We start from the raw sequence: 24,393 nt of genomic DNA, 5'->3' as shown, positions 1-24,393 counted from the left end.
CGCCGTGCGACACAGCCCGCCACCAGCCGTGAGCTTGAAGGTAGACCTTCATCAGCAAGGACCACTCCGGGTAATTCGAGCGCGACAGCATTGGGAGTCGCCGCTCGAGGGCGCCGACTGCACCACCTGCTGCACCAACATGTCCCCGCGTGGCTGATCGCCGTCGACCGTCGGTGACTTGGACATAGCTCTGATACCAGTTGTTGATCTCACACTCTGAATTAGCTCACGAGAGAGAGGTTTTGCGCAGCGAACTTGCATAGCTGCTTTTCCGGTTGTGTTTCCTTTTATTCCTCGGTGGTGATCGCTCGTGCCGCGGCTCTAGCGCTCTTACAGGATCGTGTCATCCCACGATCGAGTGCCAGGTCCACGGCGGCCTAGAATCGCTCCACAGATTGCACATGAGCGCGTCTTGCGGAGGCTCTGAACTAACCTGACGAGAGAGGGAGAGAAACTAACTTATCCTAACTAACCAGCGAAACTGTCGGACTGTCGAAACTGACGGAGCTGAACTGCAGCGACCATCGACAGTCCGCTCGTCTCTGACGAAACTGAAAACTAGCTTATTTGTGCAACATTCAATCCCAAGAAAGTAGCGAAGAGGTCCAACATCAGACATAAGGAACTGGCACTAAGGCGGGCCTTGACAAAGGCAATATACTTGGGGTCATCCCCAGTGATGACCATGTCATCAACATAGAGAAGAAGAGTCCGGCCACGAGGAGAAAGGTGAATAAACAATGCTGGATCATGAATACTTGGTGAAAAACCAGCGGCAGTCACCACAGAGGCAAAACGCTCAAACCAGGCGCGGGGGGCTTGCTTAAGGCCATAGAGAGAGCGACGAAGACGACATACCATGCCATCAGAAACAGAATACCCAGGTGGTGGCTGCATGTACACCTCACGCAGCTCACCATTAAGAAAAGCATTCTTAACATCAAGCTGAGAGATAGACCAGTGGCGTGTAGAGGCCACGACAAGAAGTGTACGAACAATGGCCATATGAGCCACAGGAGCAAAAGTCTTGTCATAATCACGACCATGCTCCTGCTGAAAACCACGAGCCACAAGACGAGCTTTGTGACGCTCAAGAGAACCATCGGAGCGAGTCTTAACCTTGTAGACCCACTTACAAGTGATGGGATGGACTCCGGGAGGAAGGGAAACAAGATCCCACGTACCAGTGCGTTCAAGAGCAGCAATCTCCTCTGCCATCGCAAACTGCCATTCAGGATGAACAACAGCCTGATGATAAGTAGTTGGCTCAAGAACAACAACACCATCGGTGGAAAATCCAAAGCGATCAACAGGCGGACGAGGACGAGAACGCAAGCCATAAGTAGGCTGAGACGAGGATGACGACACATCCACAGAGGCATCCACAGAACGTGAACGACGAGTGTAACACTGAGGAAAAGATGGAACAATGGAAGGAGGAATCGCCAAGATAGAATCGGGGAGTGGCGACGAAGAAGTCACCGGAGATGAAGGTGTAGAATCCGGTGACATGCTAGACGAGGAGACCGTGGAAGATGGTGGCGACAAATCGACTGGAGGTGGAGAAGCAGAGGGAGCAGAACGAATAGGCAAAGGCTCGACGGGTGTGATAGGTGTGTCAGGGAAAGTGAGGAAAGAGATATCCTCCACTGAAGAAGTCAAGGAAGATGGGCGTGGGTAGAAGGGACGAGACTCATCAAAAGTCACATCCCGAGAGATACGCATCCGACGACCGATAGGATCCCAACAACGATAGCCCTTATGCTCATCACTATAGCCTAAGAAGACACACTCAACAGACTGAGCGGTCAGTTTGGTGCGTTCGCGGGGGGCAAGAAGAACATAGCAAACACAACCAAACAAGCGAAGCATCGAATAATCGGGAGAACGATCAAAAAGACGCTCGAAAGGAACACCACCCTGTAGAGCAGCGGAAGGCTGGAAATTGATGAGATAGGTGGAGGTGGAGACGGCCTCAGCCCAAAAATGAGGCGGGAGAGAGGCAGCAATCATCAATGCACGAGCCGTCTCAAGAAGATGACGATGCTTGCGCTCAGCCACGCCATTCTGAGCGTGAGCATCAGGACAAGAGAATTGAGAGTGAGTCCCTTGCTCAGCAAGAACACCACGCAACATCTTAGAGATATACTCGCCAGCGGAGTCAGCACGGAACACACGAATGAGAGAAGAGAACTGAGTATGAACCATGGCAGCAAAACGCTTATAAATGGACAACACCTCACTACGAGAAGTCATGAAATAAAGCCATGTGTAACGAGAGAAGTCATCTGTGAAAATAATATAGTATTTATGACCCCCTTTCGAAGCGAAGGGAGCCGGACCCCATACATCGGAATGAACTAAATCAAAAGGATGCTTAGACACTGACTCACTATATGGATATGGTAACTGAATCTACTTGCCAAGACGACAACCCTGACACTCTAAAGAGGCATCTCCTAAGACAGACCCCAGAAGACCTCGACGAACTAACGACGACAAACGAGAACCACACAGATGACCAAGTCGATGATGACACTGCTGGAAGGAACCAGTAGCCGACGCGACCAAAGCAGAAGAACTGGCGATAGAGTGGGCAGCGGAAGGAACATGAAGCCAGTCCAACTCCCAAAGACCCTCAGAATCACGGCGGCGAGGACCAGCCCCAACCAGAGTGTGCGTGCGACGGTCCTGGACAGAACAAGAGTCAAGGTCAAGGATGACACGACAACCAGAATCAGCAAGTTGACCGGCGGAAAACAGATTCATGGTAAGTTGAGGAACATGAGCAACATCAGGAACCGAATAAGGAGTGGTAAGAGTGCCTCTACTAACGACAGGAAGGGGAGTACCATCAGCGGTGAGGACATGAACAGGAGAATCAAGCGATCGAAGAGAGGACAAAGTGGAAGAATTAGAAGTCATATGAAAGGAAGCTCCAGAGTCTAGAACCCATGGGGATGTACCTGACTGTGTAGAAGGTGGTTGCCCAGTGCGAGAAGCCTCAGTCACAGAACCAGCAGTACCCATCGAGGAAGAACCTGAAGCAGCGAGCAGACGCTTAAGTCTCAGAATATCCTGCTCAGTCAAAGCGATGGCTGAAGCTGTCGAGGTAGATGACGAAGTCGCTGTAGATGATGATCGCGCCTTGTGCAAGTGTTTCTTCTTCGTGTAGCAGTTGGACTCAATATGACCATCATTGTTGCAGTAGCCACAATGTGGACGGGGGCGACCTGAGCCTCCAGAAGGAGTGGGCAAGAGCGGCGGAGCACTCGAGCGAGAAGGGGTCGGTGCAGCAGGTGGCGTAGAAAGAGCCCGAGCAGCGAGCACCGAGGAAACCTCCAACAAACCAGCACCACGTAAGCGAGTCTCCTCAGCACGAATCTCAGAAAGCGCCTCCATGAGAGAAATACGGCCACGAGCAAACAACTGAGCACGGCGAGGCTCAAACTCCTTACGGAGCCTAGACAGGAACTCGTAGACGCGATGAAACTCCAAATCGGCCTGGACAGCCTGGCAACAGGGGCAACTACGACAACCTGCACTGCGGAGAGAATCAAGCTGGCGCCAGTTAGCAGAACTTTGTGCATAGAAGTCATCAACAGTAGAGTCACCCTGCTGAAGAGCATGCTCCTGACGAACCACAGAGAGGTATAAGGCATCACCCGAGGGTTCATAGCGCCGGCGAAGGCGAGTCCACATCTCAAACACAGTAGGAAGGCCCAGAAACTCAGAGGCAAACTGAGGCAGAACGCTAGCAGTGAGAACAGCTGCAGCACGAGCATCATCATCAAGTCACTGGGTGTAAGCAGACAGAGCACCATGATATGTCTGAAGAGCCTCCTCATAAGCCTAAACCTTCTCATCATAAGCACTCACAACGGCCTCATCAGCAAGCTTAGCCGCATCTTTTGTGGCCTGAAGAGCATCCGCAGGAAGAGCAGGTGGGTTCGGCGGAGTGGGAGCCACGGGAGGAACCAGACATGGCGGATAGCAGACCTTGCCATAAAGAAAACCCCATGGACGGATGCCACGCATGTGAATGCGCATGAAGCCAATGAACTCGGTGTAGTTAGTGCCATCAAAGATCACCAGACAACGAGGAACCGCAACGTAGCTGGATGCAGCAGACATTTTTTTTTGGAATCACAGTCAACGCACAGCGTCCGCGTCTGAAAACGCGTTCGCGTCGACAGCCCTCAATCTGTACCTGGAGCCGCCGCGAGACTGGATCAGGAGCCGCCACGAGTTGGGATAGGGCGACAGCTCTCGATCTGGATCAGGAGAGCCGCCGCGAGTTCTGGAGCTGCCGCGAGACTGGATCAGGAGCTGCGAGACCCGCCGCGAGACTGGAGCCACGCAAGACCCGCGAGACCTGGAGCTGCCGCGAGATTGGAGCCGCGCAATACCGGGAACCGCCGCGAGTTTAGAGCGGGGACAAGATCCGATCGAAGCAGCGGTCAGGGCGGGGGCGAGATCGAGGGAGCAGCGGGGCGAGATCGAGGCAACAGTCGAGGCGGGGCGAGATCCAGGCAGTCGGGGCTCCCTCCAGCGGTAGAAAAAGCCAGTAGGGAAGAAGAGACGGGAGCGGCGGCGGGTGTGCAAGGAATTAGATCGGGAGGAGCACGAGTTGCGCGTGCTAAGAAAACCTAGGCTCTAATACCATGTTAGGAATAAGCAACTTGTATTCCCATGAGGCCATAGGCCGATATATATACATGTACAGGTGATGGACTATATATTGGGATAAATACAAAAGGGTACATGACTTATATTATAACTCTAACAATCGGATCGAGCAGATCAAGAGCCAGGCGGGCCGATTGGAAGTCTGATGTCCCGATTGGGAATCAGACGAGCAAGTTGGGATGGGGTCGTTGACCGGCAGGCGGTTCGGGCGGTGGATCGAGCGGCAGGCGGAGTGGGCCTGACAACTGCCAGTCCATCGATGCAGCGACATTGACCCACCGACGGATCAGGACGAGGGGCAGTAGACCGGGGGCTGAGCAGGAGTTGACCGGGTCGAGGCGGCGACATTGACCTTCCTGGATGAAGCGATGACGGTTGACCGGGGGGGGGGGACGGGGGGTGGGGGGGGGAGGCGGCTTTGACCGGCAGGAGTTGTGCAGCGGCAGCATGGGGCGTGGGTAGGAGGAGAAGAAGGGGGTGTCGCGGGACAGCAACAACCGTCACGTGTAGTGGCGGCGTGAAATAGGAGAAGGAGCAGCATGGCCAGAAAGAGGACAACGGCGGCGTTAGGTGGGATCTGAGCTCGAGTTGTGCTTGCGAAAAAAATAACCTATGGCTCCAATACCATGTTTGAAAATATGACATGTATTTCTAGGAGGCAATGGGACGATATGTATACATGTTACATGTGTGGTAAATATGCAGGAACCCCTTATACAATTTGGATATTACACGGCAAACACATTCGACTCAACAGATTGGAGGTGGTAAAAGTGAGATTGTGGCTGGTGGTGGTTGCAGTGGTCAACATAGGATTGTATTACGGCGCCGTGTTGGCGGTGGAAGGCGGGAAAGCAAGGGGATGGGTGGGCAATCTGCCCAGCGGGAAGTTCCGCCAGTGGTAGTGGTGTCGATTCCCCCGCGTTTTGGCACCAGAGCCCCTGTTGGCGAGGGGAAGCACCTGGGACGCGTCGTCGCTTGGGAGGAGGGTCTGGGACGCGGAGGTGCCGTCTTGGGCGGTTGCTGCAGCTAAAGAATTTGGCTGCGGGGGCAGGGTAGGCACCTGTTGCTTGAGGGCCGTCAAGCGCTGCACCAGCCTGGCGAGGAGCACCTGGTCCTCTGCTCGTTGGCGTGTGAAGGCCTCCAATTGCTTCGTAGTGATTTTCATCTCTCCACCATGTCGATCTTGATTTCTTTGCCCGCCATCGATGGCTTTGATACCAAATTGGGGGTGGTAAAAGTGAGATTGTGGCTGGTGGTGGTTGCAGTGGTCAACATAGCATTGTATTACGGCGCCGTGTTGGCGGTGGAAGGCGGGAAAGCAAGGGGATGGGTGGGCAATCTGCCCAGCGGGGAGTTCCGCCAGCGGTAGTGGTGTCGATTCCCCCGAGTTTTGGCACCAGAGCCCCTGTTGGTGAGGGGAAGCACCTGGGACGCGTCGTCGCTTGGGAGGAGGGTCTGGGACGCGGAGGTGCCGTCTTGGGCGGTTGCTGCAGCTAAAGAATTTGGCTGCGGGGGCAGGGTAGGCACCTGTTGCTTGAGGGCCGTCAAGCACTGCACCAGCCTGGCGAGGAGCACCTGGTCCTCTGCTCGTTGGCGTGTGAAGGCCTCCAATTGCTTCGTAGTGATTTTCATCTCTCCACCATGTCGATCTTGATTTCTTTGCCCGCCATCGATGGCTTTGATACCAAATTGGAAGGATCTACTACTGACGTAACCTTAATTACATAAAAGTTGATATAAAGGTATAAACAATATTCTTCTCCTCTTTATTGAGTGGGGTCAGCCCCTTTATATAGTACCCCCTCTGTTCATTAAATAAGATGTTTTAGAGATTTGTATGAATAGTCGAAAACGTCTTATATTGGTGAACAGAGGGAGTATAATACAAGACTTGACTGACAAGTTGGTTAGTGTATTCAAACTATAATACAATCTCTAAACTGACTGCACTCTTTGCTAACAAACTTGCTTAATCAACTAGGACTCTAATTAAGGGATAAGGCTCCATGTTTGATGGACTGGCCCACATCCCAGCCTGAGCACTTAGGACAACAGATAAGTCGCTGATTGTTTAGCATCATATAAATTTGTGTGGGCAGTTTCATCTTAAACTTCTGATTCTTTAGCATTGTATTAATTTATGTGAGCACAGTTTTATCTCAAAAATTTCACTGTGCAGTTTCTGGATCCAAATAAAGGGGGGAGATTGGAAAGCTCAACGGGGAGAGTTGCATCAAGGGATGTGATACAGTTCGCCCCAATGAAAGATGTTCATGGTATGTGTTTTAGTAAAGCTGTGTTTGATGTAATTTTGGCATTAGAAGACAAATTCTGTTTTCATGTATCTTGTCATCTGTATATATTTGTTCGCTGTCTCCCGTATATGATTTTGCTTTCTTGACGTTCACTTAGTATAGAAAGTAAAGGAATATGATAATCCATCCCTTTGTATTTCCAGGCTCTAGGATATCCATAGTTCAGTCACTTCTTGCTGAAATACCGGGGCAGTTCATGACTTACATGAGAACAAGAGAAATTCAAGCAATTAGTTAATACAAGATTACATTTCTCGGCAAGTCTTTAGAAGATATCCGTCTAATGTTCTTTGGTACTACTATAATTTAGTAATTCAGCCGCATCATTGTGCAAATTTTAAGCCTTGGCCGCGAAAAGAAGCAACAAGATGGATTCTGAAGATGTTGAAGACGAAAGAGATCGATCTCCTGTAGATTATAGCCTGGATCAAATATCAATGGCATATTCTCCATGCTGTTTGCTGCTTATCTGGAGATCCTAGCCTGGATCAAATATAATTTGTAATACTCTCCATTCTGTTTTGCGGCTTGTCAAGTTTACCATGCGGGTTCAAGGTGGTTTGTGTCGAGGAAAGAACTGCATGGTACTGCAGCTTGAAGATTGTTGTTTGAGAAGACCCATCTAAAATTCCGAATTGTGTATGACCTGCATACAAGCTCAAGCAAGATGTTAAGTGTTTAGTTCCCGTTGTTATTGTTCTGGTTATGACTTGAGATTCTACAAGCTTTGTATTGTAATATAATGATGTGTTGTTATAGCTTGCGCCCATTATTACCCTTGTGGACTTCAGTATTTCCTCATGTGTGTTCTAGTACTTGTTTGCATGGCTGGTGTTCTAGTCTTAGCGCAACGCATTACAAGCACTCTCACGACGCGTTTGGTTCACCTATGGTGACGTATGCAGCTTTGTTATCGGATGCACTGTATTAGGTGGTGTATTGAGTGAACACGTGATCTGTTTGGTTCAACAACGGGATGCATTCTCAATACAATGCAACGTTTGGTTGACCCATGCATTGGGATTACATAATGTAACAGAAGTAGTATCCCATCAAATGAGCAACAATGAATGCAAAAATCAAATGAGGAACAATGGGCAAACCTGAATACCTGAGAAAAAACGTAATCTAGGCTAAACATACCTTCCCTTTCGCCCCGCCCGCTTCCGCGAGCGGCAGGACGAAACCCTAGCCATCACTGCTTGCGGTCCCTCCCCGCCTTCCCTCTTCCTCACCGTCGTCGGCGTGTGCGGCCAGGCAAAGCTTGGCTTGCGTGGACGGCGGCGGGGCCATCTTCCTCTTCGACGCGGCACGGGATGCGGTGATCGGCGGGGGCGCGACGCTCGGCAAGGGGCGTGGCGGCGGCGAGGCACACGATGATGCTTGGGGCGCGGGTGGGCGTCCTTGCTATAGCGGCTGCGTGGGCGCACGCGCGCTCGCCTGAGTCGGGATGGTGCGATGTGTGCGCGACGGATCTGGCGGCGGGGCGCAAAGGTGGCAGATGTGGTTGGTGCTGGGGCCGTCGGCAATGTGGCGCTGGTGCTGGCCATGCCTTGGGATCGTGGCGGTGACATGGGGTCTCTGTGACAGTGCGGTGGTGGGTGCTAGATCTGGTCGGTTTGGCCGGCTCCGGCTCGCCGGCGTTTGCAGATGGCCAGGTTTGTGGCTCCTGCGTGAGGATGGCGTCGTCGTTGCACAGGAGGTGTGTGGGACAGCGGGCTTGCAGATCAGTGGTGCTACGCCGCCGGTTGTGTGGAGGGTGCTGGACGAGGTGGCTTGGGGTGAAAGCCTAGGCGGCACAACGTTCGTGGGCATTGTTTTTCCTCCCTGGGGGTCGTTATGGAGCCCTTCCTTGCCTAGCACCTTCGGACCATGGACATCGGGCGAAAGCCTAAGACTCCGAAGTGACTCGGGTGATGGCGTCGTTCTTCCACATCGTTCTACCCCCTTGGGGGCGTTGCCTTGAGGGTCATCGGCCTCTTCTGTGCTTTCCCGAAGCTAGACACAGACGACATCAGGGTCGACAGGTGCCCGACTGGCAATGTGGTTGGCGTGACTTCTTGTGTGGTTACGATGCCAGCTTCGGACGGAGTTTGTCTGCTATTGAGTTTTGGTAGTCGGTCTCATCCGGCGCATTCGAGGGGTTACGGCACCTCACTTTGTCTTCCTGGAGTCGGAGCTGGTGAGGCGGGGCCTTGCGGCGACGATGAAGCGAGCCGGGTGGTCGGTTGTGGCGTTGGCTCGACTCAGGCTCAGTGCTTTTCTCCTACAATGCTCATCGACAGAGTCGGAAATGCCTGATAGTTGGCGCGTGCGGTTGACTATTTGGCAGTGGCCGGCGTGGGCCTCGGCGTTTGCTTGCGGTGAGGGCTATATTGATGGTCGTCGATGGTGGAGTCGGAGTCACCCTTGTGTAGGTGTGATGGCGATGACACCAGATTGCAGCCTCGACGGTGTTCTCTCATCGACACGTGTGTGCGTTCTTATGTGGGTTGTCAGGTCGCCTTGTGTGTCCTGTGTGGACGTGTTGTAACGATATTCGCCCGGTTTTTCGTTAATCAACAGGGCAATTCTCTTCTTCTTAATTAATGAGATGAGGCAAAGCTTGTCTCTCCGTTTAAGAAAATATGAGGAACAATGAATGCAATATTAACACTGATCTGTACATTGGTTGATGCATATGTATTTGGATTACAGAATATAATGAGAAGTAGTATCCCATCAAATGAGAAACAATGAATGCAAAATTAACACTCATCTATGGCTTCCATGTCATATAGGGGTGCAGATGCAGGGATGGTTCTAGTCAATCTGCCCTGCCCGGGACGCGACTGATGCACGGCAGCGACCCCGCTCTCTAGGGTTCCTCCCACCATCCCCGCCGTCGCCGGCCGTCCCCGCCCCCTCCCCCTCTCCCCCTCCCGGATCCGCCCCTGTGTCGCCTCCTCGGGAGGTGGTCGGAGCGGCGCGCGACCCTCCCCTCTTCGGCCTCCCTCCTTTCCCCTTCCCTCCATGCCGCCGCCGACGGTCGCCCCCGACGCTTGGCTGGGTGGTGTTGGCGGCGGCGGGACTGCCTGTCCCCCCGCGTGCGGCTCCCTGTCCGGGGCATGGGGGCGGCGGCGGTGCTCCTCAGCTTGGCGACGGCCCGGCGACCCGACGATAGTGGCCGGTGGCGTGCGAGGTGGTGGTGTGGCCCCTTGGCAGTGAGATGGCGTGGTGATGCAGGTTGGCCGGCGGTGCGCACCCGACCCAGATCTAGGTCGTGCTGGCCCCATCTGGGTCCTAGCAGGCTGGCCACCGGTGTGGCTTCGTCGTCGTTTGTGTGGTGAGGAGGAGGTGCAGCTCGGACTGGAGGCGGCGACACCGATGGCGTGCCTGCTGCAGCGCGATGGCACTTACGGGCGTGGAGGGCCCGACTGGGCCTATGGGCCTGGTATGCTCCTGCTATTGTGTCCGGTCGGCTACCGTCGTTGACGGTGGAGGTTGTACCCTCCCGCGTGCCGACGGTGCTGTGGCCCTAGTCCCGGCTCCAATTCCCCGTTGTGCAGGCCTCACTTCATGGTGCCGTGGTGAGACGGCGTGGAGGCTTCATGACCGCAGTGGCGCAAGATGGTGGTTGGTTTGGTGGCAGGCTCTGGAGCATCCGAGGTGAAGGTTGGGATCGGGGGAAACCCCTGTCGGCCTGGCCGACACCGATGCGGCGACGTCGGTGGGTGCCGCCAAACCTTCCTAGAGGGCATCGGGGGCGACCCTTCCTCTTGCCTCGTCACATACCGGGGGAAACCCTTGGCAGCAGCGTCGTCATCGTCGCAGTCCTTCTTGGAGGTGTTGATTGGTACCGGTGCTTCGGAGCCTTGGAGCTTGGTGGGAGATCTTCGGTGGGCGCAGTGGTCGTGAAGCTTCTTCGTTTCCGTCGATCCGTCATTATCGGCATTTTTCTCTTGTTGTTCTTTTTCGTTTCTTTTGGGTGTGATTGTGCTCCTTCCGCCCCAGCACCTATTGTCGGTTGTATCGATTGGTTGCTTTGTAATACAAAGATGGGGGAAACCCTTTTTCGGATATATCACAGGTAACTGACTTTTTCTTATGGATCTTAACACATAAATATTTGAACAAATTCAAGCTAACTCTATAAGAGGGGTCATCAGTTAAAAATGCATTAACAAATGCATAATTAATAGCCAATAAAACATACCAGTTTCTCATTCTTGAAGAGTATCAATAACATTTTTCATCTGATCTTCATCTGTGAACGTATTAGCTCATCATCACCCCTGGCAGTTCCTTATCTTCTAATTGCATCATCTAGCACATCATATTAGCTCATCATAAGCACGAGTAGCACCAGCTCCTTATCTTATAATTGCATCATCTAGCACATCATTGGACCAAACAAAACTTGTCATTTCTCTAACTCAGTCACAATACACGTCATAGTTATGAAGAATTGCAAATATAAAAGCTTTGCATACATGATTTGCCATGAAAAACAAATCTTGAATGTCCCGGATCAAAGAAGGATATGATATTTTATAATAATTGTGTATTAATTGATGCCTTAGTGGGCTGCTTATAGAAGTACAAAGTCTTGGAGTCCAAGTATAGAAGAGATAGATTAGAATTCAAACTACCAAAACTAAAACGACCGAATATACTCTAATATGCATATGTTGGTGAAGGATGCATTGGGAAGTCCTTTGGTGAAGATATCAGCAAATTACGCATTTGTTGAAACATGTAGAACTCGAACCTCGCCAAGAGACACCTTCTCACGAACAAAGTGGATGTCGATCTCAATGTGCTTCGTGCGACGATGTTGAACTGAATTAGATGCCAGATAGACTGCTGAAATGTTGTCGTAGTAAACAATGGTAGCACTGGTTTGAAAACTAAATTAAAACAAATTTACAAAAATAGAAAAAGAAATAAAAGAAAAAGGAAACCTTACCTCTTCGGCCCACCTACCTAGCCGAGCGCACACAGCTCCTATCGTCTTCCTCCTGTTGCAAGAGCACAAAGGCCGCTGTAGAGCGAGCAGCCGCTCCCGGCCACCTCGTGCTTGCCCCGAGCCACGTCGACACTAGGGATAAACCCCACAGAGCCGTCCACGTCTCGCTGACCCCATCCATTCCTCCCCCTTCCCTCTCTCTCGCATCACCCGACCATGGCCGAGCGCCATCATCGCTGCCGACTGCTGTCACCGTGGCCTCTAGCTTCGCCGAGGCCCACTGACGTGTCCCCTGGCTCCTCCATGCTCCTCCCCATCTCGATGCGAGAGGAATCGAGCCGGGATGCCCAGGATCAAAGGCATCGAGCTCCTCCTCGTTGCCGGTGACCGCAGGATGCCGTCGACGATTTGCTCCATCCTGAGCCTCCCCGAGCATGTCGTTGCCTCTGCTAGAACCGGGGTGAGCTGCTGCTCCATTTCCCCTAACGTGTTGCTCCAAGCGCCCCCTAGTTAGATGCTTGCCGGAGCCAAGAGCTCCTCGACACGGCCATGTCGCCTGTTAGCTAATCTAGCCGTTGGCTTAGGTAGGATAGTTTTGCTTCTGCACATGAAATAACGGTCACGAGCCGTGACTTGTGCGCGCCGTGAAGATAGCTAGCAGGGGCGGATCGGACGTGGTCACCACGCCGTGCCCGGTAGTCTCGCAGGTGGCATAGGAGGCACGATCCTGCCCTTTTCCTTCGATCTGTAATCAGATAAATAGCAATGAAAAAACGAGAAAAGTCGCCAGTTGCACGCGACGCAAACTACTGTCTACCTGAGAGCGAATTCAGAGAATCGTAGTTTCCCAACAAGTGGTATTCAGAGCACAGGCATTTGAGCGTTCCCGATCATGTCGGAGCTCGGGACAGCGCCGGACGCACCTGCAGCGGCGGGCGTGGCTGGCCTGAACGGAGGCGCGGGCGGACCGGCCTGCTCGCAGACTCCACCATGGGACCGTAGCCGCGGGCGAAGCCGCGTCAGGCGTGAGCGGTAGGTGGTGATACACCAGGCTGCGGCGGCGGAACGAGCGCCGTTCGTACCGGGCGCCGGCACCACTTTTCCCACGCTCACCTCGACCAACTACATCGAGTGGTCGCTGGTAATGAAGGTGCACCTGGAGTCCTGGGGACTCTGGGATGCGATCCAAGGCAACGCGCAATGCGTGCGCGACGACAAAATGGCGCTAGGCGTCCTGTTCCGAGCCGTCCCACCGGAGATGCTCGGCGTCCTCGTCGTCAAGGAGACGACGAAGGAGGCGTGGGACACCGTCAGGATCATGCGCATGGGGGTGCACCGGGTACGTGAGGCGACCACGCAACGGCTCCGCGCGGAGTTTGAGCAGATCACGTTCTACGACGGCGAGACCCTTGACGCCTTCGGCATGCGCATCACCGGCCTAGTCAACCAGCTGCGCACCCTCGGCGACAACCTGGAAGAGGTACGGGTTGTTCAGAAAGTCCTTCGCGTCGTTCCCTCCCGCTACTCCCAGATCACGGTGGCGATCGAGACCCTTCTCGACCTGAACGTGATCTCGGTTGAGGAGTTGATCGGCCGCCTAAGGACCGCCGAGGAACGATGCGCGGCGCCAGCGCCGGCCCAGGGCGGGGGGCACCTACTCCTGACCGAGCAGCAGTGGGAGGCGCGCAAGCAAGGGCGGGAGACTGGCCAAGGCTCTGGAGGCGGCGGCGCCGGCCAGAACACCGGCCGGGGAAAGAACCAAGGAAGGAGGAACGACTCCCTTCCACCGCAAAACGGCACCGGAGGCCGCAACGGCAAGGGCGGGCGCGACATGACCAAGGTAAAATGCTACAACTGCAACAAGATGGGCCACTTCTCGCGGGACTGCACCGAGCCCCGACGCGAGCGCAAAGAGCAGGTTCACCTGGCGGAAGGCGGGACCGAGGAGTCCACGCTTCTCCTGGCAAGCCTGTACGCGCTCACCACGCCCACGGAGACGGGCGTGGAGTACGTCATGCTCAACGAAGAACACTCCCAGGCGCGCCCTACGTCGAACGAGGGAGGCTGCGACACCTCCTGGTTCCTGGACTCGGGAGCCAGCAACCATATGTCCGGACGACGGGAGATCTTCTCCGAGCTGGACACCGGCGTGCGCGGCTCCGTCAAGCTGGGCGACGGCTCAGCTGTGCAGATCGAAGGGAGGGGGACCATCCTGTTCCAATGCCTCAACGGTGAGCGCTTGGTCCTGTCGGAGGTGTATTACATACCTAGATTATGCAGCAACATCGTGAGCTTAGGTCAGCTGGACGAGAACGCCTACGACACACGCATCCACCAGGGCGTCCTCCAGCTACGAGACCAAGACGGGCGCCTGCTCGCGCGAGTATAGCGCAACCATGGACGGTTGTATGTTCTGCAGCTGAGTGTGGCGCGCCCGGTCTGTCTGGCGATGCACGCGGGCGACGACGCGTGGTTGTGGCACGAACGTACGGCCACATCGGCTTCCAGGCGCTCCAATCCCTAGCACGGGGGGACATGGTGCACGGCCTGCCGCATCTCGATCAGGTGGATCGGGTCTACGAGGCATGTCTTGCAGGAAAGCACCGACGAAATCCATTCCCTCGCAAAGCTCTGAACCGCGCGGAGGACGTACTCGGCCTGGTGCACGCCAACCTCTGCGGGCCGATCACGCCGGCCACGCCGGGAGGAAAGAAATACTTCCTCCTTCTCGTCGACGACAAGAGTGGGTTCATGTGGCTGCGGCTTCTCATGACGAAGGATGAAGCAGAGACGGCCATCAGGCAGTTCCAGGCGGCAGCAGAGCGCGAATCAGGCCGACGTCTCAAGGCCCTGTGCACCGATCGCGGAGGGGAGTTCAACTCCACGAGCCTCGGCGAATTCTTTGCCGAGCTGGGGGTTCATCGCCAGCTCACTGCCCCATACTCGCCGCAACAGAACGGGGTAGTGGAGTGGTGCAATCAGACCATCATGGGGATGGCACGCAGCCTGCTCAAGGCAAAGGGCGTCCCGGCGCGCTTTTGGGGCGAGGCCGTGACGACGGCCGTGTACCTGCTCAATCGGGCGACGGCGAAGAGTGTCGCTGGGATGACACCACATGAGGCCTGGTCTGGGAGCAAGCCCAACGTACAGCATCTCCGCACCTTCGGTTGCGTCGCCCACGTCAAGGTGACACGGCCGAACCCGAAGAAACTCGACGATCGCAGCGTGCCCATGGTGTTCCTGGGGTACGAACCCGGCTCTGCCGCCTACCGCGTCTACCATCCTCCGTCCGGCCACGCTCACGTGTCTCGCGACGTTGTGTTCGATGAACGCACACCGTGGGATTGGAGCACGGGATCAGAGGTGCAAGGGGGGGGGGACTGGAGTCCTTCACCATCGAGATGGAGCCCGTGGCCACGACGAGCGCGCGGGTGGAGCAGCCTGCGCCGAACGAGAACCGCGACACACCAGTACCCGTCGACGAGCCGGCCACACCCAAGAGCGTGGATGCGGCACCATCGCCTTCCTCCTCGGCGTTCGGCATGCCGATTGCAACACCCAAAGGCGTCGTTTTCGCCTCACCGTTGCTTCCGAAGCATCAGTCGGCGCAGAGGCGCCGCGTCGATACCGCATGCTGGAGAACGTCTCGAACACATCAGAGGAGGTGGAGGCAGACTACAGCAACGAGGTGTGCATGCTTGTGGGAGAGGAGCCGACCTCCTTCACTGAGGCCGAGAAGGACCAAGGTCGGCGCGCCGCGATGGACGAAGAGATGCATAGCATCGTCGACAACTGCACGTGGGAATTGAGCGAGCTACCCGCCGGGCACCGCCCGATCGTCTTGAAATGGGTATATAAGCTCAAGAAGAACCCCCAGGGGGCGGTGGTGAAGCACAAGGCGCGCCTGGTGGCAAAGGGCTACGTCCAGAGGCACGGGGTGGACTTTGAAGAAGTGTTCGCGCCGGTCGCACGCATGGACTCGGCGCGAGTTCTCATCGCGCTCGCGGCACACAACGGCTGGCAGGTCCATCACATGGACGTCAAGTCTGCTTTCCTGAATGACGACCTGCTCGAGGAGGTCTACGTTCAGCAGCCGCCAGGCTATGCTGTAGCCGGCCAGGAGGGCAAGGTATTGCGCCTCCGCAAGGCTCTGTATGGGCTTCGACAGGCACCGAGAGCCTGGAACGCGAAGCTCGACGAAAGTTGGTTGCTCTGGGCTTCGAACGCTGTCCGTCGGAGCACGCAGTGTACCGACGCGGCACCGGTGATTCCCTGCTACTCGTCGGGGTCTACGTAGACGACCTCATCATCACCGGCGCGGCCACGGCGGAGATCAACGTTTTCAAGCAGTAGATGACCAAGCTGTTCCGCATGAACGACCTGGGTAAGCTCAGCTACTACCTAAGTATCGAGGTCAGCCAGGAGCGCGATCGGATCGTCCTCGGACAGGCGGCTTACGCCAAGCGCCTGCTGGAGCGTGCTGGGATGGAGGACTGCAACCCTACGAACGCTCCGATGGAGGTACGACTCAAGCTGAGCAAGGAGAGCTCCGCCGCCCCGGTGGACAAAACGGAGTACCGTAGCATCATCGGTGGGCTACGATACCTGGTACACACGAGACCCGACATCTCCTTTGTTGTCGGGTATCTAAGCAGGTTCATGGAGAAACCTGCCTCCGATCACTACGGCGCAGTCAAGCATCTTCCGCGATATGTGGCGGGGACACTGGACCACGGCTGCGCGTACGAGCGTGGGCAAGGAGCTCTACGGCTTACCGGCTACAGCGACTCTGATCATGCCGGGGACACGGACGACAGGAAGAGCACGGCGGGGGTGATCTTCTTCCTCGGCAAGAGCCCGGTGAGCTGGCAGACTCAGAAACAACGGGTGGTGGCGCTCTCCTCGTGCGAGGCGGAGTACATGGCAGCTACCACCGCGGCATGCCAGGGCATCTGGCTGGGGCGTCTACTTGGCGAAATGCTAAGCAAGGAGACGGCTCGGCCAAAGCTCTTCGTCGACAACAAATCGGCGATCTCCCTGGCGAAAAACCCTGTGTTCCACGACCGCAGCAAGCACATAGAGATCAGGTATCATTTCATTCGCGAGTGCGTGGAGCAAGGGCGGGTCGACATCGACTATGTCAGGACCAGCGATCAGCTTGCTGACACTTCGACGAAGGCACTTGGGCGTCTCGCGTACCAGGAGCTGAGAAGAAGGATCGGCATGGTAGAAATAAACCGCCAACGCCAAGATTAGGGGGGTGATTGTTAGCTAATCTAGCCGTTGGCTTAGGTAGGTTAGTTTTGCTTCTGCACATGAAATAACGGCCACGAGCCGCGACTTGTGCGCGCCGTGAAGATAGCTAGCAGGGGCGGATCGGACGTGGTCACCACGCCGTGCCCGGTAGTCTAGCAGGTGGCATAGGAGGCACGATCGGCACTCGTGGGATGGCGCGAGCAAGGCGGATCGTGGCACGTAGATAGGATCGCTACCTCCCCTTTTCCTTCGATCTGTAATCAGATAAATAGCAATGAAAAAACGACAAAAGTCGCCAGTTGCACGCGACGCAAACTACTGTCTACCTGAGAGCGAATTCAGAGAATCGTAGTTTCCCAACATCGCCACCGTCGTTTAAGCTCGCGCCAGTCCCACCCGAGCACCTAGCTGCACTCCTGGTCGCCCAAGGAACCAGTGGGGCTCTTTAGCTTGCTTTCCCGTGCCTTGTAGCACGACGCCCGCGCTAGCCGAGCTCCGGCCGCCGCTGAGCTCATCGTCGGCATCGCTCCAGTGCGCCTGTGCTCCAACCACCGCGATGGATGCGGGCGAGTCTCAGCTCCATGAAGAGCCCCTCCGCCATTCATTTGGTCGCCAGAGGACCAAATCCGAGCCTTCCACCACGTGTGCTGCTACCGGCGGCTAAACGCCGACTGGTTTGATCCCATTGACCAGGGATTTGACCTCTGTGGGTCAACGACATGTGGGACCGCCCCCCTGACTAATTGTAATTAGATTAATCTTAATTAAAACCACACTAGATCAAATAGTTGTTTCAGTAACTAATGAGCTCCACATGTGAGCTTTCACCAGGCCACGTCAGGGTTGACTAGCCGCACCCCTGGAACAATTATTTTCAAACATATTTGATCCAAATGTGATTTATTCTCTTTTTTCACATGGTTTTTTCTCAACAATAGTTAATTCAATGGGCGCACTCAAAATTGTTGATATTGTAGTTGTTTGATCACACGGCAAAGTCAAATCATCAACGTAGTTCTCTAAAATAGGTGGTGTGATCAAAGTAATAGGTGGCTCATCACAGGGTACATTGCAATTGACAAGGCATTCATCATACTCATGTGGAGGTGGAAGATACGTACCTTTTTCATTACCTCTTATGATCAACTCAGATGATGTAGGCACTCTCGATGGTAACATGTCACATGGTGAAGGTGATGTATCGCTCACAACAATTGATGTGGTTATCATCGTACGCCTAGTAGTTGAAGGAACAACCATATCAACTCTTGGAATAAGCACAATGCGCTCGTTCTCCTTGTGGGCAATACGTCGTTTATTTCTAGTTCAGCTTTGCAAGCAAGACGAAACAAACGATCCATAGGATAACACTTTTCATGAATTTGTCTCTCCTGAATATCATTGTTTAACCCTCCCCAAAATCTATCCATAAAATCTTCTTCACTTTCTTCTAATGAGGAATGCAACAAGGCTGTTTGTAAATCATCATAATATTTTGTTACGGTGTCACTACCTTGTTTTAAATGTTGTAGCTTTTTAATCATGCCAGGAGTATAATAAGTAGGAACGAATGCGTGTCTCATGGCAAGTTTCAAATCATACCAAGTAGTAGGTCTATAATGAGGGTGTAACCGACAATATTCGCTCCACCAAACCGAAGCATAACCGGTGAAAGAACCAACCGCGACCTTAACTTTCTTATGTTCAGCAAAATTATGGGAAGCAAATATATCATTTATTTCAAATTCCCATTTAATGTATAAAGCAGGTCTAAAACGGCTATTAAATGGTGGTATAGAAACATTAACCTCATGATGTGCATTTGTATCTCTCTGCACCTCTAGTAACAGTTGTTGTGGTGGCACGTCTCCCACGATCGAAGAAGCCCATGAACTGACAACTATGAATCCTGTCATGACTAGTAGAAACAAGAAACAAAAATCCAAGAATACTGTTCTTATGAACTACGAGGATGTGGTGGTAAAACGCTCACGGTAAAGCAAATATCAATGTCTTACAAATTCTTAACATGCAGCAGGCGGTGACCGGCAACCGACGGTGTCAATATCTTCGAAGATTGAGTAAAGCGATTACTAGGTAAATGTGTGTATACACGGTGTAGAAATATGTGGAGCTAGGAAGGCTTAATGTATGGTAGCAAAAGATTACCAATAATCAATTCAGAGATGCAATGCTGAATAAACGCTCAACGACGATACTGTGCTGGTCCTAGGCTAGACCGTACTAGAGATGCGAGCCTAGAACACTAATGGAGTCACGTCAAAGCACAAATAGCAGCAATGGATGATATGAAGTAGCTCTGGATAGGAAGATATAAGTGAAGATCACAATGGCAGTAAAGATAGTGATGATAAATGACCCCAAGCAGGATAAACCAAAACTATCTTTAGAACTTTCCTGTTGAAAATATTGTGTGAAATTTATGATATTTTTTCTCAATAATGCTACTGACTCAAGCTTTCGAATGCAAAAAGAATCACTCAATTCCGAGATCGTATGAGGACTCAAAAAATTCGGGAGTGGACCTGAAAAATATTGACAAACTGTGTTCCTGACATTCGGAGGCCAAAAAGTCCTATTTCGAAGCCGATTTGGAGGAGACAATAATAAACTAGCTTGATCAACTATTCAGTGTTTCTCGTCGATAGCTCAAATTTGAGTACTCGCGGAGCCAAAACGGACATCTTATGAGGAAGATACACCTGTTTTACCGAACAGTGCACAAAAGAGTTTTCAATGCGAATTCACATACGGGATTGACTCTAGATAGATTCGAAATTTGTATTTTTTTCTCTTCTCTCTTTTTTCTCGCACTTTTTTTTTCTCTCACTTTTTTCTCTCACTTTTTTTTCTCTTCTCTCGAACAGCCAATTAAGATGCAGATTGGATCAAGCACATATGCGAATGACCTCAAATATGATAATGAAAATGAACAATTGAAGCACGTGGTGAATATTGATGGATGGTGGTGGGCGACAACGGAAGGGATGACGGTGGCTTGGTGGTGGTATATGGAAGCAGCGATGAGGATGGTGCGGCGAGGACGTGACAGCTTGTCAACAGAACTCGAAACTCTAAAAGTCTAGACGCTAAGACCAGCAACTTGACACGACGATGCAACCGATAATTCAACTATGCAAGCACAAAAAATTAAATTGCAAAGGCTCAGACTGTCTTGGACAAGGGATGACTAGATCTAACTATTTTTTCTGGGGTAATAGGTAAGAAAAATAAATCTAATCTATGGATAACTGGGAATTCTCATCGAGCAACCTGAAAACTGATACCACTTGATATTGCACTTGTGGCTTGATACCACTTGATAGCGGTTGCCACTTGATAGAGGCGAGGGTGTCCGATCTTTCGATGAGATGATAACTATCGATTTGGTGGAGACGACTTTGACGATTCGACTACAAACGTGCACGACATTGTGCCTTAGCACTCGCTAAACCAATCTCTGAGAGGTTATTGACCATGCCGGAGCACAATCAACCTGACCACGAAGGTCTATTCCTACAAGCAACCGAAGAACAAGCAAGAATTTGATATTGCAATCTAAATATTGCGAATATAGATGAATTATTGATAAGGGTGGGGATCCGAAAGCGGTCTTAGTCTGGTCGTTGGACAAAAACGAAGTACACGAAGTTGCAATGGCTAACTTTTAACTAAACAAATCCCCAAGCAAAAAAGCTACTAGGTTGATCTACTTATATAGGAGCAATGGGTGGTGGCCAAGGAGGTGGGAGGACATCCAAGGCAGCCTAAAACTAACCCTAGGTCGTACAAGGCCTATGGGCCCAAGTGGAGGTGGTGCAACACCTTTGGATTTGTTGTTTGACTCGGATTCTGGTGCAACGTCATTGTTTTCGGTCGAGATCTCCATGCTCCGGAGTAATTTGATGGTGATTCCAATTGGGTCTGAAAGCCAGTAAAATCAAATTTGCAGCCCAAAAAGAATCACACAATTTTGAGTCCGGATGAAAAAGTTGTAGGCGTTTTGGTACACGTATGTCTGTGCAGTCCAAATCTGAGTCCAGAACGTGAAAGACTTGGACTCTATCTTCTCTTGGGCTAAAAGTGACTTGAGAGAACTTCTTGAACAACAACTAATTATTTACTTTTACATGAGAAGACCTCTTGAATAGCATCCAACCATTTCCTCTTCCCTTGTCATCACACGTGATTCATACAAGTGTTCGGCCATTCTGCATTTAGGCATAAAATAAAAACAGGTGAAGTATTTTTGTTCCGGATAACATAAATAAATTATTGCATGAGTTTTATCAGAGATCACCTCAAATAAATACACAAATGCAATGATTCTGATAATATCAAATGTAGTCATGTCCTCATCACGTCCCCTATGCTTCAGCCATAGGGTCTATCATGTATGCAATGTTGTGTACAAGACCGGATGTCAGCCTTGCCATAAGTATGTAAGGCAGGTTTCAAAGTAATCCAGGAGTGGAGCATTGGACAACGATCAAGACTATTCTGAAGTACCTGAAAAGGACTAAGGAAATGTTTCTCGTTTATGAAGGTGACGAAGAGCTCGTCGTAAAGGGTTATGTCAATGCAAGCTTCGACACTGATCCAGATGACTCTAAGTCACAAACCGGATGCATATTTATTCTTAATGGGAGTGCGGTAAGCTGGTGCAGTTCGAAGAAAAGCGTCGTAGCTGATTCTACATGTGAAGCGGAGTACATAGATGCCTCAGAGGCGGCTAAGGAGGGTGTCTGGATGAAGCAGTTCATGTCAAATCTTGGAGTAGTGCCAAGTGCACTCGACGCAATCTATCTGATCTGTGACAACACTGGTGCCATTGCTCTAGCTAAGGTACCAAGGTTTCATAAGAGGACCAGACACATAAAGCGACGCTTCAATGCCATCCGCTATTACATCAAAGAGGAGGATATAAATATTTGCAAAGTGCACACGGATCTGAATGTTGCAGATCCGCTGACTAAGCCTCTTCCACGAGCAAAACATGATCAACACCAGATCTATATGGGTGTTAGATTCATTACATTATAAATCACATGGAGATGTGAAGCTCGACTATTGACTCTAGTGCAAGTGGGAGACTATGGGAAATATGCCGTAGATGCAATAATAAAATAGTTATTATTATATTTCCTGTTTCAAGATAATCATTTATTATTATATTTCCTGTTTCAAGATAATTGTATTGAATGGAAACACAAATGCATCTGTGGATATATAGAGAAAACAATGTATCTAGTGAGCCTCTAGTTGACTAGCTCGTTAATCAAAGATGGTTAAGGTTTCCTAGCCATAGAAAAGTGTTGCTAGTTGATAACGGGATCACATCATTAGGGGAATGATGTGATGGACAAGACCCAAACTATAAACATAGCATGTGATCGTGTCATTTTGTTGCTATTGTTTTCTGCATGTCAAGTATATGTTCCTTTGACCATGAGGTCATGTAACTCACTAACACTGGAGGAATGCCTTATGTGTATCAAACGTTGCAACGTTACTGGGTGACTATAAAGGTGCTCTACACGTATCTCCGTTGAGTTAGAATGGATCAAGACTGGGATTTGTCACTCCGTATGACAGAGAGGTATCTCGGGGCCCACTCGGTAATACAACATCACAAACAAACCTTGCAAGCAATGTGGCTAAAGAGTTAACCAAGGGATTTTGTATTACAAAATGATTAAAGAGACATGCCGGTAACGAGATTGAAATAAGTACGGAGATACCGACGATCGAATCTCGGGCAAGTAACATACCGAGGGACAAAGGGAACATTATATGGGATTACCTAAATCCTTGACATTGAGGTTCAACCGATAAGATCTTTGTAGAATATGTAGGATCCAATATTGGCATCTAGGTCCCACCATTGGATATTGACCAGAGAGTGTCTTGGTCATGTCTACATAGTCCTCGAACCCATAGGGTCTGCACACTTAAGGTTCAGTGACATTTCGATATAGTTGAATTATTTATGTTGGTAACCGAATTTTGTTTGGAGTCCCGGATGAGATACAGGACGTCACGAGGGTTTCCGGAATGGTCCGCAAATGAAGATTGATATATAGATTGTTGCATTTGCCTTCTGACAAGATTTCGGGCATTACCAGTATAGTACCGCGAGGGACGAATGGGTTCCGAGATTTTACCGGGAGGGGCCACTCACTCGGGAGATGACCTAGTAGGTCCATGGGGGCACACCAGCCCTTAGTGGGCTGGTGAGGCCAACACAATAAGCCTATTTCGGGTGAAAGCAAAAAGAGGAAGGAGGTGGACAAGATGGGAAGGACTCCTCCACCAAACCGAATTGGAGGAGGACTCCTCCCTCTTGGGCTTGGCCGAACCCTCCTACTGGGAGTAGGAGGCAAGCCACCCTCCCTCTTGTTCCTCCTATATATAGTGGAGGTTTGAGAGACTTTTGGCACCCCAAGCCTTTGTGCAGCCCTCTCTCCCTCCACTACTTCCTGACACCCCGTAGCTAGTTCGGTACGGCACGACGAAGCCCTGCCAGACTAGCTCCACCACCATCACCGCCACACCGTCGTGCTGCCGAAGAATTCAGCTACCTCTTCGTCTCTCTTGCTGGATCAAGAAGGCGGAGATCATCATTGAGCTGTACATGTGCTGAACACGGAGGTGTCGTCCGTTCGGTACTAGATCAGGACGGAGTTCGTGGGACGAATCATGATTGGATCGCGAAGACATTCGACTACATCAACCGCGTTTCTTAACGCTTCCGCTTAGTGATCTACAAGGGTATGTGGATCCGATCTCCCCTCTCGTTGATGATCATCACCATGAAAGGTCTTTCGTGTGTGTAGGAATTTTTTTGTTTCCCATGCAACGTTATACAACACTGGATGCCCTTATTGGCTCCTACATATTCTACGAAGATCTTTATCTTTTGAACCTCTATGTCAAGGACTCAGTTAGTCCCGTATGTTGTTCCCTTTGTCCATCGGTATCTTACTTGCCCAAGATTCGATCGTCGGTATCTCTATACCTAGTTCAATCTCGTTACCGGCAAGTCTCTTTACTCGTTCTGTAATACAAGATCCCGTGACTAACTCCTTAGTCACATTGCTTGCAAGGCTTATTGTGATGTTGTATTACCAAGTGGGCCCCGAGATACCTCTCCATCACATG

At 51.7% G+C, this 24,393-nt stretch overlaps 1 protein-coding gene and 1 long non-coding RNA gene across 6 annotated transcripts in view; one reads left to right on the top strand and one right to left on the bottom strand.

The window, feature by feature from the left end:
• LOC123402654 (protein BONZAI 1) overlaps positions 1–7,800 on the top strand; it is a 56,587-nt gene extending 48,787 nt beyond the window's left edge. For 2 of the 4 annotated variants that reach the window (XM_045096587.1, XM_045096585.1), the window contains 2 exons: positions 6,872–6,968; positions 7,350–7,800. In XM_045096587.1, the coding sequence (XP_044952522.1) occupies positions 6,872–6,968; positions 7,350–7,489 (237 nt within the window). In that variant the 3' untranslated portion in view covers positions 7,490–7,800. Of the gene's footprint in view, positions 1–6,673; positions 6,969–7,150 lie in introns of those variants that run through there. The other 2 variants (XM_045096586.1, XM_045096588.1) reach the window with 2 other exon arrangements.
• Positions 7,801–11,124: 3,324 nt separating this feature from the next.
• Positions 11,125–12,756, bottom strand: LOC123403167. Of its 2 annotated transcripts, none has more exons than XR_006611419.1 (2): positions 11,956–12,756; positions 11,125–11,852 (listed from the first exon to the last, which is right to left on the bottom strand). It is a non-coding gene; the product is annotated as an uncharacterized LOC123403167 (long non-coding RNA). The 2 variants fall into 2 exon arrangements; XR_006611418.1 differs by having other exon boundaries at positions 11,125–11,849.
• Positions 12,757–24,393: the final 11,637 nt, after the last annotated feature.

The sequence above is a fragment of the Hordeum vulgare genome, chromosome 6H, assembly GCF_904849725.1.
Source record: "Hordeum vulgare subsp. vulgare chromosome 6H, MorexV3_pseudomolecules_assembly, whole genome shotgun sequence".
Classification (NCBI taxonomy): domain Eukaryota; kingdom Viridiplantae; phylum Streptophyta; class Magnoliopsida; order Poales; family Poaceae; genus Hordeum; species Hordeum vulgare.
This window is presented reverse-complemented; position numbering and strand designations above follow the sequence as displayed.